The 13,741-nt window shown below is 35.1% G+C and overlaps 1 protein-coding gene across 1 annotated transcript in view; it reads left to right on the top strand.

Moving 5' to 3' along the window:
- LOC142346283 (uncharacterized) overlaps window positions 1-13,741 on the top strand; it is a 175,476-nt gene that overhangs the window by 106,497 nt on the left and 55,238 nt on the right. The window contains exons 11-12 of the mRNA XM_075398796.1: window positions 6,334-6,453; window positions 6,589-6,656. Coding sequence (XP_075254911.1) covers window positions 6,334-6,453; window positions 6,589-6,656 — 188 coding nt within the window. The remainder of the gene's footprint in view (window positions 1-6,333; window positions 6,454-6,588; window positions 6,657-13,741) is intronic.

Below are 13,741 nucleotides of genomic sequence, written 5' to 3'. Positions count from 1 at the left end.
CAATTCCTATTTCTTCGATTTTAGTTGTCTGGTAAAAAAAACATAGAGGTGTCTTCAGATGGAAAATTTGGAGTAAAAGGCTTTTTCAGGTGTTTACTTATGTTATATCTAATAGTAGCGAAGAATTTATTGAACAAATTTGCATTATCTTCATCTGTTGGTTCATTTTTATTGTTGAAGCCTGAGCTCAGAAGCGGTTTATTAGTTGAATTTGAAGATTTGCCTTTCAACTCATTTAGAAGTTTGAAAGTCTGTCGAGAATTTCCTAAACAAGATTTAAATTTATTCAGATAGAAGGACCTTTTTGCCATTTTTATTTCCTGCTCAAACAAATGTCTTCGATTTCTAAACTGCTCAAGTAGATTCGTGTTCTCCTTTTCGCTTTTCCATTTGGAGTGTGCCTCGTTTCGCTTGCTTCGTAAATTCTTCAAACGTTTATTAAACCATAAGGGCATTTTGCATTTCTTATTGGAGCAAAAAAATCAGTTACTTCACGGAAAAGTCGAGAAAATTCGCTGAAAGCTGAGCAAGGACAATTGTTTTGATATATGAGATCTTCATTGGCTTGTAAATGTTGTAGCAGTGATTTTTTATCTTCAAGTACAAGACTGGGGCTTTTTGTAAAACTAATATCACGATAAAAGTTTCTGGTATTTTCTCGTTCAATTTTTGCTGACAGCATTATTTTAACTGGGTAATGATCAGTAATACCTTGTATTTCAAGCACTTCCACTTTTTCATTTAACAAGTTTTGATAAATAAAATGGTCCAAGCATGTTTTTGAGCCTAGGGTCACGCGTGTTGCTTTGAGAGGTTCTATATTAAAATTATTTGCTTCAATGCAGTTTAAATAGTTTTGAGTTAGTCGGCTTCTTGAGCTTATGTCGGGGTTCATATCTCCACAAACGATCATTGGTTGATTGGCTGAGTTATTGTTTTCTAAAAATCGATCGAATTTTTCAACGAAGTCAATTTTATTCGTTCTGGGTGGATTGTAAATAACAGCTAATCTCAAATTGTAACCCTTTATACTAACATCAGCAAAAAGTGATTCATCAAATCTTGTTTCGCGTTCCTTAATAATTTGGCAACTTGGTTTGCACTGAATCATTACCCCACCCCCTCTAAATTTACGATTTTTTACAAGGAAACTCGTATATCCTGCATTTAGCAAGCAACCAGGGTCGTCTTCATCAGTACGCCATGTTTCCGTTATACACAGCACATCAGATTGACACTGCTGAATTAAAACAAAAGCTTCCAGATCATTGAAATGCTTCCTAATTGATCTAATATTAACGTTTACAATATTTATGTAATTGAAAGGGTTGATGTTATTTTTTACATTATCATTAGCGACGAAAAAAAGTTTGTTCGCTTTGATGCGAGTCCGTTCTTATTTCCATTTGATTGGCTTCGGAAATAGTGTGGTCGTAATTTGTTTTTGAGGAAGACATCGAGTGATTGAAACAATTCAGCATTAATCTAACATTGTAGTCAAGGCTTACTCCGGCTTCATAGAGATCATTAAACTTATAAGTCATTCCGTCAAATTTCAATTGTAGAAGATTACACCCTCTCTCGACCACGCGTTTGCAATTCTCGGGTCAGTTTTTATCAAATTCAAAAAATTCAAACGCGCCTTACTCACGTCTTCGTAAAAAATTCAAACGCGCTTTACTCACGTCTTTGCTAGAAGACCTCATTTCGTTTACATCTGAGCACGTCTAGTAAACTTGACAATTACTGGTTTGTTTGCACTTTTTGATGGTAACCGATGTGCAATCGAAATATCTCTTTCATCAAGTTGAACGTTCATTTCAGAAGTTAGTTCTCTGATCAAATTAGCCGTTTCCTCATAAGTTTCACGTTGTATTGATTGTAGCCCAATAATTTTAATATTGTCCCTTCTATTGTATGTTTCAAGAATTTCTGTTTCTGAGAGAGTTTTTAGTTTGGCGTCCGCAGCTTGTATATCCAGCTCACACTGCATTTCTGATCTCAGTTCACCTACTTTTTTGTCAACTATCTCGTCTATCCTCACTCTCAATTCGCTGCGAATCGTTTCCATGATAACTGGAATAAGGCCAGTGATTGATTTCTGAATGCTCTCTTCAATTGATTTCACCACAGCTGGTTCTAGTGAAATTTCATTTACGGGACTTAACACAGCACATCCTCTTTTTGTTCCTTTATTAAGTGGTGTTTGTTGCTGGACTACAGTATGAGTGTTTGTTTGCAAATTAAGCGAAGAGGGTGTTTTGCCTTGAAATTTTAAAGTTAGAAGGACCTCTTGGCTGTCGTTGCTCATTACTCCGCATTCTCACAACTCATCGTTAGTTGCTATTGCTTCATTTACCGATACATTGGGTTCACTCACTTCAAAGACATTGTCTTGGCTCATATTTCTTTCAAATAAATTGGATGTTTCGTGCAGTTGAAATTTCTGTGTATTGCAGGAAGAAGTTTATATACAAAAGCACTAATTTCGAAACCAAAATTACTTCCTTTCCAGAATTTGAGAAGAAAACAAGCAACTAGAAGTAGAGTATATATTTGCTATCAATAGCGCCAAATGAATGGTTGAGGACAAACGGAACCAGTATAATTTTCTGTACAACTAACACCGTCAGTTATTATCTTTAGAATAATATACTGACGTTGGGTAAGTCAAGGCAAGTATTGGCGAAAACTACTCTGTTGATTGCATTAAATAAATCACTAGATCTTTACAATCAGCGGCTTCAATCATCAGTTCCAAGATAATTAAATCTCTAAAACCGATTCAGGAAGCAGCGAGAGTAAAGGTATTGAAATCCAAAAAACGAAATTTATTAGATTCAACGGAGGATTAAGAATGAAATCAAAGAAAAAACCGCACTAATAATTTTATTATAAATTAAATCAACAAGACAAAGGGCACTACTAACATTATTTCTTTGATTTCTTCTTGCTTTTTCTTTTTCTACTTTTTGATCGTTTCTTCAACGTCAATTTATCTAATCTATGTTTGTAGCGCAATACCGTTCTCAATAAGTTGATTTCGATTCTGGATGATGGATGTATTTGCTGTAGTTGTTGTTGATAATAATATGATGTTCGTTTGCGATGTGAAATAAGATGACGTTTGACACTCAAGATGGGGCAGATATTCAATTGGACCAGTTTATCGAATAAATCAGGTGTTCCAAGTCTACGGTTGTAAACAATAGCTGTAAGTTGTTTCTCAAAAATCTTTAGTGAGTTGCTTAATTCATCAATTGAAAGAGGTCGATTCTTGTTGCTGTGATGTGGTGTAATACTATTATTGATTACATCGTGCCAAATAATTAGATCAGATCGCCTATTCAAGGGGGGGTTTTCTCAATAATAGTTGAAGGTTAAGATTGTTTTCACAGTTGTTATTTAGGCTGAGGCTCTTCTTTGAAAAAGTCTGACCAGTTAATTTAAACTTTCGTAATGTCTGATGAGGTGTCCTGTTTACAGCATTAAAGAGACAGCTTGCACCAATAATAAGCACCATGGAAATAACATCAACCGAACCTCTAGAATCCCTTTAGGGGCTCCCAGCTCTTGTTCGATTCGTCGATTATTCACTATACAACTGAAATGTCCTTATTAAATAGCAACGAATTGCTATTTAATAAGTTTATCACAACAATTAGGCTTTAATTTCTAGTTCAGCGTAAACCGGGCAGCTGAAATCCTTTGCACAGACAAAGACTACCCAATGTCAAATTCCGTTTTGTCCGAAGAAATCCGACACCGAAACTTTACTTGATAAACAACTAGTTCATCACAACAATCAGAGTTAGAACTCCGGCTGTTTGTTAGTGCAGTTTGAATTTTTCGCGCATTGTTAAAGATGATCATTCTGGTATCATATTAAGCGGAGAGAAATTCTAAAAACTTAATGAACTTTTTTTGTACTACTTTAGGAGGTTAATATTTGTGTTTAGCATTTGTTTTCATGAATACTAACTCATTACTAACTCATACTAACTAATACTATTTCACATATAAAATTTGAGCTTCTTAGTTTTCGAACTCTTGTCACTATTCCTTTATATTAAGTGCTGTGATGTACATAGTGCTAGCTAGAACAACTATGCGTAAACTTTTTTTGCCCTATTTGGTTTGTTTCTTCATATATTTGTAATTATTTTGTCTATCCAATGAACACCTTTTTTATTAAGTTTTTGTTGATGTTACTGTATTGCAAGTGTAATCCTGAGCGCAAAAATTTATTTATTTTTGCAAGAGTTCTTTTGAAAGTTTTAATAGCCGCCGTGAGCCTCTCAAACGGCAATTTTTTAGCCGATCTCATTTTTACATTTCATAGAATTTGAATGGTATTGGGACGCTGTGTTTTTTTAAGACATGTTCAAGAACATTGCAATGTTCAGACATTTTTCAATAACTTTGATCTTTCAAAAACGGGATTAACAGGTAAAGCCCAGCGGACATTAAGTTTCATTAGAGGCCCAAAGTGGGCTTCAGTAGTCTTTCAAGTGCTTAGAGTGGTGCAGCTGCTGGGATGGCCTTAATTTAAGGATAAAAGGTCATTTTTAGGAGTTTTTGGGCTCAAAAATGTGCAATTTTTTATGTTTTTTTGGTGATTTTTAATAGCCGCCCTGATCTTCTCAGCCGGCTATTATAGCGCCCCTATTTGTTTTTACTTCGTCGAACTTTTTTTCGCTTCACCATTTTGCCGCTTTTTCGACATTTTGCGTGAAATCTTTTTGACCTCTCTAGGCTAGTTTCTCTCTTCTCTCATTCTCCTAAAAGTGATTTTGAACATCAGTTGCTCAGCAAAGCAATTCAAAATGAAGAGAGTCACAATAAAAAAAATCAAGTCAGAAATAGAAACGGGATAAACCCATAAAGCCCATTTTTGGATGTCCGGCACTTGAACTTTGTTCTCATAAGTTTTAGTTACTATCTATAATGCTTATTGGTATTGATACTAGACCCTGTATTCTCTCACTGAGAATGTATAGAATCTAATGAATATCTCACAGGAGTATGTTCAACTAAGAAATGACATCAAAATAAGTCGCACTTAAAAAATAATTTTGTAGGGAAATCAATTTCTCATTATTTTCTTTTCTTTCAATCCCAATAGAGTTATGGGAATCAACGGCGGCTATTTTCCGGCAACCTGACCGGTATGTTTTTAGTTTTTTTTGTATGATTAGTCTCAGGTTGATGTTTTTGAAAGTCGATGAAGGCCTTTTGCGAGAGAAAATAATTTGTTATGACCATTTTATGAGCTATATATGGGTTGTACTACAAACAGAAACAAGCAAAATGATAATTTTTTTTTTAAATTTTTCTTTTTTTGAGTTTTTCCAGCTTCAGGGGCCAGGAAATCTCTTTTGAGGTTTGATAATAGAGCACTCCATAGTTTATAGTTTTAATGGATTGATTTTCATCATTTTATTTTGTCGAATTTTAGCATTCTTTTGATAAAATCTGCAATTTTTTTAAGGTTTCCTAAAGTTTTTGTCAGTTTTTGTTATCTGTCCCTTCTCAAGTGCCAGAAAACCTATTCCATGGTCTGATAAAAAGAAACTGCATGGTCTTTAGTTTCAATGGATTTGTTTTCAACAATTTAACCTCACGAATTTTAGAAAATTTTTAATAAAAATTGCAATTTTTTCGAGTTTTTTTCGAAACATTTGTCTTTTATTCATTTTTTCTTGCCTCAGTGGCCAGGTAACCTAATCAAGGGTTTGTATAGTATGTTATTAAATAGTTGCTAGGGGGCAATTGAATGGTTTTCAACATTTTAATAGAACGAATTTTCTGTTTTTTGGAATTTGAATTTTCTTAAAAATTATTGCCTGTCGATCTTTGAGCCAATTAATTTTTTAAAGCTTAGAATTGGATAACTGGATAGCCTCTAGAGACAAAAAATGATTCTGAAGATATCAATATCACAATTTTCAGCAACATTTCATTAAAATTTGCAATTGATTTCATTTTTTGGGTCAGTTTCCAGTTAATCCATCTTCAAGGGCTAATGACTTTTTTTTCAGGTCTTGCAGATATAAAACCGGACCGATTTGAGAAACAAAAATTGGCGTTGAGCATTTTTTGAAATAGGTATATTTAAAGGGCTTTTTCCTTGTAGAGCAAATGTGTCTCGTAAGAATGACAGCCCGAATTTAACCCAAAAGTCTAGTGGTCTATTAAAAAGCTGGTGGTCGATCTGTCAATCTTAATTCTTTAGTTGGTTCAATTCTTGGTAGGCCACAAGCGTCTATCAAGGCTATTTTTCGGCATTCTGCCGGCTATGTTTTACTCAGTGTATTTGTGTGTTGATTGTAGGCAGCTACGGTTATGCTATGTGACTTGGATGAAGGAGGGAAAGGAGGAGGTGGGATGGAGTTCCTGGCCCCTAACTACACTCTCAACACTCACCTCTTGACAATTCATCACCAAATGATGGTTAGACAGCCTTATTAGAAAGTCATGATGGTTTGTTGCTGCTCGAACGGAGTGTTATCTGTACATGCAATAGTGATAAGATCTGAAGCAAAGGAAACAAAGTTTTCAAGTATTGCTTTTGTTGTTGTGCTTTAGGTTGAGAAATACGCAGAGGCCTTCTTCTACAGTTACAGGCAGAAAGCATTGGCTGCTGCATTTGCATCGTAAGTCCTCACTGTTTAATAGACACCGTCACTTCCTGATTGCTTCTTAGTTTCTGTTCAGTAGCCGCCCTCAACCTCTCAACAGCCATTAGGCGCTCTTTTTTTAATAGCCGTCATCAGCCCTCAACGGCTATAATTTAGGTGCTCTTTTTTACAATTCAAAGAATTTGAATTGTATTGGGGCGCTGTCTTTTTTAAGATCTGTTCACACATTTTCATGATTTTTGAAGTCAAATTGGAGTAGTTATTTTGGTCACGCCGAAACAGGAAGTGGAGCGAGAAAGCGAGTGGTTTTGCGGCGTGAAATTTTTTCGCTCTAATTTCGAAGTAGAGTGAGAAAACGGTGTTTGAACAAAAATTCGCTCTCTTGGTGGTTTTTTGTTCACATGCGGCAATTTCACTTTGATTTTTACCGTTTTTTTCTCGATTTTTTGGGTCGGATTTCTAAATGGTTCTACCAATCCATTCATAGTTCATTCTTGGCCTAGTCTTTTGTTTGAACCAAACTTCCATTTCTCGCTAGTGGTTTTTTGTTCCAATGCGGTATTTTAGTCAATGAAATTTCGGATATATTCTGTTTCTGCCCACCAACTTAGTGAGCATAAATATTTTATGACCCCCAGGCGAACGTGCTATTTTCTTACATAATAACGTGCTATATAACAACCTATAATTTGTAACTGCGGGTCATGAAAAACACGGGGAGTAGGGGTATACAGAATAGATTCAGAAATTCTTTGAATTGTACTTGACTTTTCCTGCTAAGTTTTTTATTCGCTTTACCATTTGATCACGTTTTTCATTTCGATTTTCACGCTTGACTTCTGACTTACCTCACTCACTGTTTCAACTGAATGGATTCTAAATTCTTTCACGCATTCAATTACGTGATATGGTGGTTATTGTCAAAGTCAAAAGAGACAGGATAAACCGATAAAGCTCGGTCATTAAATCATTGAGAATTAGGTTATCAAAGTTCATTGGTGTTTGCGAGACAATTTTATCCACCGTCTACTCTCCTTCACCTGGAGATTTAGACGCCTGCTCTCGTCCAGCTCTCCCAAACCTGCCCCCATCGCTTGACCCCTCTTCCGCCAACTCCCCCCCCCCCCCTCTCCCCCTCTAATGCTAATCCCTAAGCCCCTGCTGTCTACTACTAAAGCCACCCGTACGCCGGTCATTTGAGAGCAATTCGCCCGACTTAAGTTGGTTATACTTATGTCACTATTTCGTGTTTAATTGCTTTAAAACCAAGTTTGTAGCTATTATATTAGTCATGTTGGTCTTTTTAAATGCAATTTTCCGCTTGATTGATTTTTTTTGTCTGACCCATTTGACTTTTCTTCCTTAAAAACGGGAATAACAGGTAGCTCACAGCCGGCATTAAGTTTCTTTAGAGGCCCTTGGCTGACTTTTGTAGTCCTTCAAGTGCTTAGTGGTGAAGCTACTGGGAAGGCCGTAGATTAAGGTTAAAAGGTCATTCTTAGGAGTTTTAGAGCCCAAAATGTTGCAATTTTTCATGTTTTGCCGTCATTTTTCGAATTTTTGTTGGAGCAGTCCAAAATTAAAGCTGGTTAATGTTGATTGAGTTCTTTTTTATAAGTACTTTTTTTTACCTTTTTAAGAGCTATGTGCTTCAGGTGCTCCAAACAACAACACGCAATTTTATACTAATTTTCACAACTAAATTTTTTGAAAATTTATGTCCTTTCTGAGTTTTTTGGGCCTTAGGTGTCACGGAACTTCCTCTAGGGTTTGAAAATAGGTTACTGCATGGTTTCTAGTGGTAACGGAATGGTTTTCAACATTTTAACATCACAAATTTTAGCATATCTTTTTACATTTATCTTATTTTTTTACATTTATTGTAATTATTCAAGTTTATCTAGCCTCGGGGGACAGAAGTTGTTCAGCCTTAAGAGCCAAGGATTATCCTCTAGGGTTTAGTGATAGCTTAATGCATACTTTCTATATATAATGTTTTCTAAGATTTTAAACATCACGAATTTTAGCATTTTTGTGACAGAACGTTTCAAATTTTTTTGACATTTATCAGTATTCAGGTTTTTTTCAGCTTCAGGGGCCCGAAAACTGCCTCCAGGGTTTGAAAATAAGTTACTGGAAAGCTTTTAGTGGCCATGGAATATTTTTCAACTTTTTAATATCACAAGTTTTCGCAATTTTCTTGATAAAACTTGTTTTCAATTTTTTGTTTGACATTTATTGTCCTTACTCTAGTTTTTACAGCCCCAGGGGCCAGAAATCCTCCTCAATGGTCTGATAATAAATAACTGAGAAGTTTTTATTAAGCATGGAATAGTTCTCAACTTTTTCATATCACAAATTTTAGCATTTTTTTAACTACATTTTTGCACCTTTTTAAAATTTGTTTTTTTTTTTAGGTTTCTTCACTCTCAAGATTCAAGAAACCTCCTGTAGTATTTGATAATAGGTTACTGCATAGTTGCTAGAGCTGGTGGAATGGTTAGCAATATTTTATGGACTCGAGTTGTAGCAATTTTTTGATAAAATTTTAATTTTTTTTCAAATTTTTGGAAAATTATTTTCATGTTCCAAGTTTATGGATCTTCATGAGCCAGTGAAACTTTTTAAAGCATAAAATAGGGATACTCGTTAGTCTCTTGAGACAATAAAAAGGTTTTGAAGATATGGCGAATTTTAGCAAAATTTTGTTAAAATTCGCAATCGTTTTTGAAATCCTAATTGTTTTTCCTTTACTGAGTTAAACTATCATTACTGGACGAGTTGCAAATAGGTCACTTGACCGAACTCAAGTGACAAAATTGTTTGTGAACATTTTTCACTGCGAAGTCTGGAAATATTTAAATTTTGCACTTCTCAATTTTTTCTACATGGTTTAATTACTAACAAGGCTAGAAAACTAGAGGTTTTAGAGTCGAGTCTCATTGAAAATATTTCTAGCTCTTTCTCTTTCTGTGTGTGTCTCTATCGGTTGGGGTTTCTTTCCTTCTCTCTCTCTCTCTCTCTCTCGTTCATCTTTTGGTGTTTGAGTTTTGGTCCTCAGGAACATGATAAAGAGGTAGCACCCAGTCAGCGTTAAGTTCTCTTAGAGCCTTTCAGCTCATTAAGTATGCGATTCACAGAAACAGTATACTTATGTTGTGAAGGGTGGTTCTTAGAAATTGATCCTCAGCCCCCTTCCATCCAATCCGCACCACTCAACATCGTTGAGTAAGGCCCACCAATCCGCACCACTTGCCGTAAGGGCCGCGTGCAGTCAAAGATCCCCTACCACTGTTGCCCACCCCCGCTGCGCTCACCTCACGCCCTTTGAATTAAGCTGAAGCTGGCCTCATTAAACCGTTGCTAGCTACTGACGGGGCCAACTCCTCGCCGGTCGTTTGAGAGCAATTCGCTCGACGTTAGTCGGGTGTTTTTTTTTAAACGATATTAACAAGTAACTGTGAATACATTCATAAAACAATAATCAATTCTGTATTTTTCGTCTGTACTTCTACTTTTTAAGCTTTTTTCAGTGCGTTTGGGTGTTATGCGGTCCTGGTCTATTTTGTGATTTCGCCGTTTTTTATATACTTTATAGCGGTGTGCTGTACTCTATAATAGCCGCAAAGCAATAGCTGGGGCTATATTTGGCGTTCTCTTGGTTTTTTTAATAGCCGCCCTCATCTTCTCAGCCGGCTATTATAGCGCTCCTATTTTTTTTTACTTCGTCGAATAAAAAAATGTTTCGCTTTACCTCATTTTGCCGCCTTTTCAACATTTTGCGTGAAATCTTTTTGACTTCTCTAGGCTAGTTTCTCTCTTCTCTCATTCTGCTAAAAGTGATTTTGAACATCAGTTGCTCAGCAAAGCAATTCAAAATGAACAGAGTTAGTACAAAAATGGATGTCTGAAATAGAAACGGGATAAACCCATAAAGCCCAATTTTAGATGCCCGCTATTTGAATGTCGTTCCTATAAGTCTTATTTACCATCTCTAATGCTTATTGTTATTGATGGTAGCCCCTGTAGCCTCTCTCTAAAACAGAAGTATGTTCAACCACGAAATGCCATCAAAATAAATCGGACTTAAAAAAATGTTTTTGTACAAAAATCTTTTTTTTCAATATCTTCTGTTATTTCAATCCCAATCATGCTTATTGGAATCAACGGCGGCTATTTTCCGGCAATCTGCCGGGTATGTTTATTTCTTAAAGGTGTTTGTTACCACCATATGACGTCACAATCACTTCAAATCTGCTTTGTGTTCATTCGCTCTTTTCATTTTCCTGGCTAATTTTTTTGGTCAGGCGTGATTTATCTCTCAAAAATGACGTCTTCGCTAAAATTAATTTTTCTTTGCTTTGTTTCAAAGAGATAAGGTCAATTGAGTGTGTCAGTCTGATTAAAGGTTATTTGGGAGCAGCAAATAGAAGAAGCAATAAACTAAACAGATTTTTAATCGCAATACATCATCTTAGCAATTGATTAGAATTCTTTGGTCTGTTTTTTATCGTCCTTTGACTGCAGATCTACGAAGCTATTGTGGCTATTTTCTGGCAATATGCAGCTGTTTTACGATTTTTAGTCTATTTGCTTTTTTGTTGGTTGACTTTAGCTTAAAGTTTGATCGTCGAGGCTTTTCCTTTTCGCCTATATCGTGTTAAATGGTTTCGTAATAGAAAAATGGCTAAATTTCAAATGTTGCTCAAATTTTCACTTTAAAGTTGTATTACGTAATTCTTTGCTTTTGGTAGCTTTCAGTTGAATTTTTTGTGATCAATTGTATAAAATTAGAGGTTTATTGATACTGAATGAAAGCAATGAAAGTTTTTTTAGTACATGTTTTCATAAAAAAAATTAAACGTTTGATGGTACATATTTTCAGAAAGTTAAGAAAAATCAATTCCTCAGATTTTGGTTTTACTTTTTGCTAATGTTCTCAGCGTTTTCCAATGTATTTGAGTGTCGTGTTTGCTCAATGATCAAGTAGAAAGTTTTGCATGTGTCTAGAACAGTTATTGAGACAGAGATAATATAAATTTTTTAGATTGCCCTTAAACTCAGTTTTTTTTTCGTTTTCGTGATTTATGTTTGGTTGTGTTTTCCAATCAATTAATAGTCTTTTCCTAAACTCCATCAAATCTTACCGGAAATTTTTAGAAAGAATGGATTGCAGTAGCGAAATAATGTTTGGAGATCATGTCTAGGTGTTTTCATGACTTTAACACTATTTGTTCCAAATTTGTTAATGGATTTTTAACTTATGCAAGTTTGTTCTTTTTTGCTGTCTTATCAAACTTTCATCAAGGATAGGTCACATAGATGGGAAAAGGGTTTGTTTTAATCAACTCAATTGTTCCAATTCATTGTGCAGTGGTTAAGGGTTTTGGCATGTGTTTGTGGTTCTCTTACTTTGACGTCACGGAGTTTCAAAAATATTCTCATTTTAGCCAATTTTTGTTTTGCGTTGTCTGTCATTGTTTCGCACAAGGTTCTTGTATTTTGTACTCATTGCAAGGATGCGTAGAGTCAATATTTTCATAAATTGTATTTGCTTTCATTGATTCCTAGAACAGATAGAGCAGTTTGATTGCCGAAAAGCAGCTTTCTAATTGTTTTCAGATTTTTAGTTCGTTGCTAGGCATATAGAGTCATGGGCATGTTGGCTGTATTAGTACCATGCGATATCGTGATGTTGTGTTTTCCAATCAGTCAATATTCCTTTCTTAAACTCAAAGAAATCTTATCAGAAACTAATAAAAGAATGCTTTTGGAGTAGCTAATTAATAGTTCCAGATCATATCTGTGTTTTCATTACCTTGACACTATTTGTTCACAAATTCTTTTATAAATTTTTAAGTTTTGCGAGTTTATGGCGTATATGGCTTTTTTAATCGATTCAATTGTTTCAGTTCAAAGCTAATGCTTTCTATTGCCTTAACACTAATTGTTTCCGAGACAAATTATCGAACTTTTCGTGTTTTGCTTGTTTTCTTTAGTCCTATCTTATTGTCTGAATAATGACAAACCCATCTGTTCTAAGTGGGTTGTTGATTTGTTTCTAGTTTTTGTTGTATTTATTGCTGTCTTAATCAACTTATGCGGTCTTACCCCTAATTTCAATGATTAGGTCTCATCCGTTTCTAATGAGGATATAGTTATTTGAAGATGCTAACTAATTGTTTAGTAAGATAATTTAGAGTCGCTAATTGTCATATATGATTAGGTTAATTAGATATATATGATTAGGTCTCATCGGTTACTAATGAGGATATAGTTATTGGAAGGTGTTTATTAATTGTTTTGTAAGATAATTTAGTAGTATACTATTTGTTTGTTGGTAACTATTGCACTGTTATTTTTTGACTTCCTCATTTTTTAATTGCTCTCAAAAGAAGTTTTAAATGCGATCTCTCGCTTGACCGATTTTTCGTCTGACCCATTTGACTTTTCTCTCGTTAAAAACGGGATAAACAGGTAGCACCCTGTGGGCATTAAGTTTCGTTAGAAGCCCTTGGCCGAGTTTAGTCGTCCTTCAAGTGCTTAGTGGTGAAGCTACTGGGAAGGCCGTAGTTGAAGTTTGAAAGGTCATTCTTAGGAGTTTTGAGCCCACAATTTTTATTGTGTTTTTTTCGTCATTTTTCGATTTTTTTTGTTAGACCAGTCTAAAATTGAGGCTGGTTAAATTTGATAAAGGTCCTTTGAAAGACAAAAGTACTTTTTATTACCAAGTTAAGAGCTATATATTTGGGTACTCTTAAAAAAACACGCAAATTTGTACTAATTTTCACAAACTTTTGAAAAGTTTTGTCTGCTTGAGTTATTCAAGCCCAAGGTGTCAAGGAACCTGCTCTAGGGTTTGATGATAGGTTTTCAACTTTCTAAAATCACGAATTTTACCATTTTTGTCAAAACTTAGTGTTCTTTCAATATTTGACATTTATTGTCATTATACAGTGTTTTTCCAGCCCCAGGGGCCAGAAAACCTCCCTTATGGTGTTTTCTAAAAAGCAGTTTTCTAATTGTTTTCCGATTTTTAGTCTGTTGGTGAGCATATAGAGTCATGGGCTTGTTGGCTGTATTGGTACGATGTGATATCG

This window comes from Convolutriloba macropyga, chromosome 9 (genome assembly GCF_964194025.1).
Source record: "Convolutriloba macropyga chromosome 9, txConMacr16.3, whole genome shotgun sequence".
Lineage (NCBI taxonomy): Eukaryota > Metazoa > Xenacoelomorpha > Acoela > Convolutidae > Convolutriloba > Convolutriloba macropyga.
This window is presented reverse-complemented; position numbering and strand designations above follow the sequence as displayed.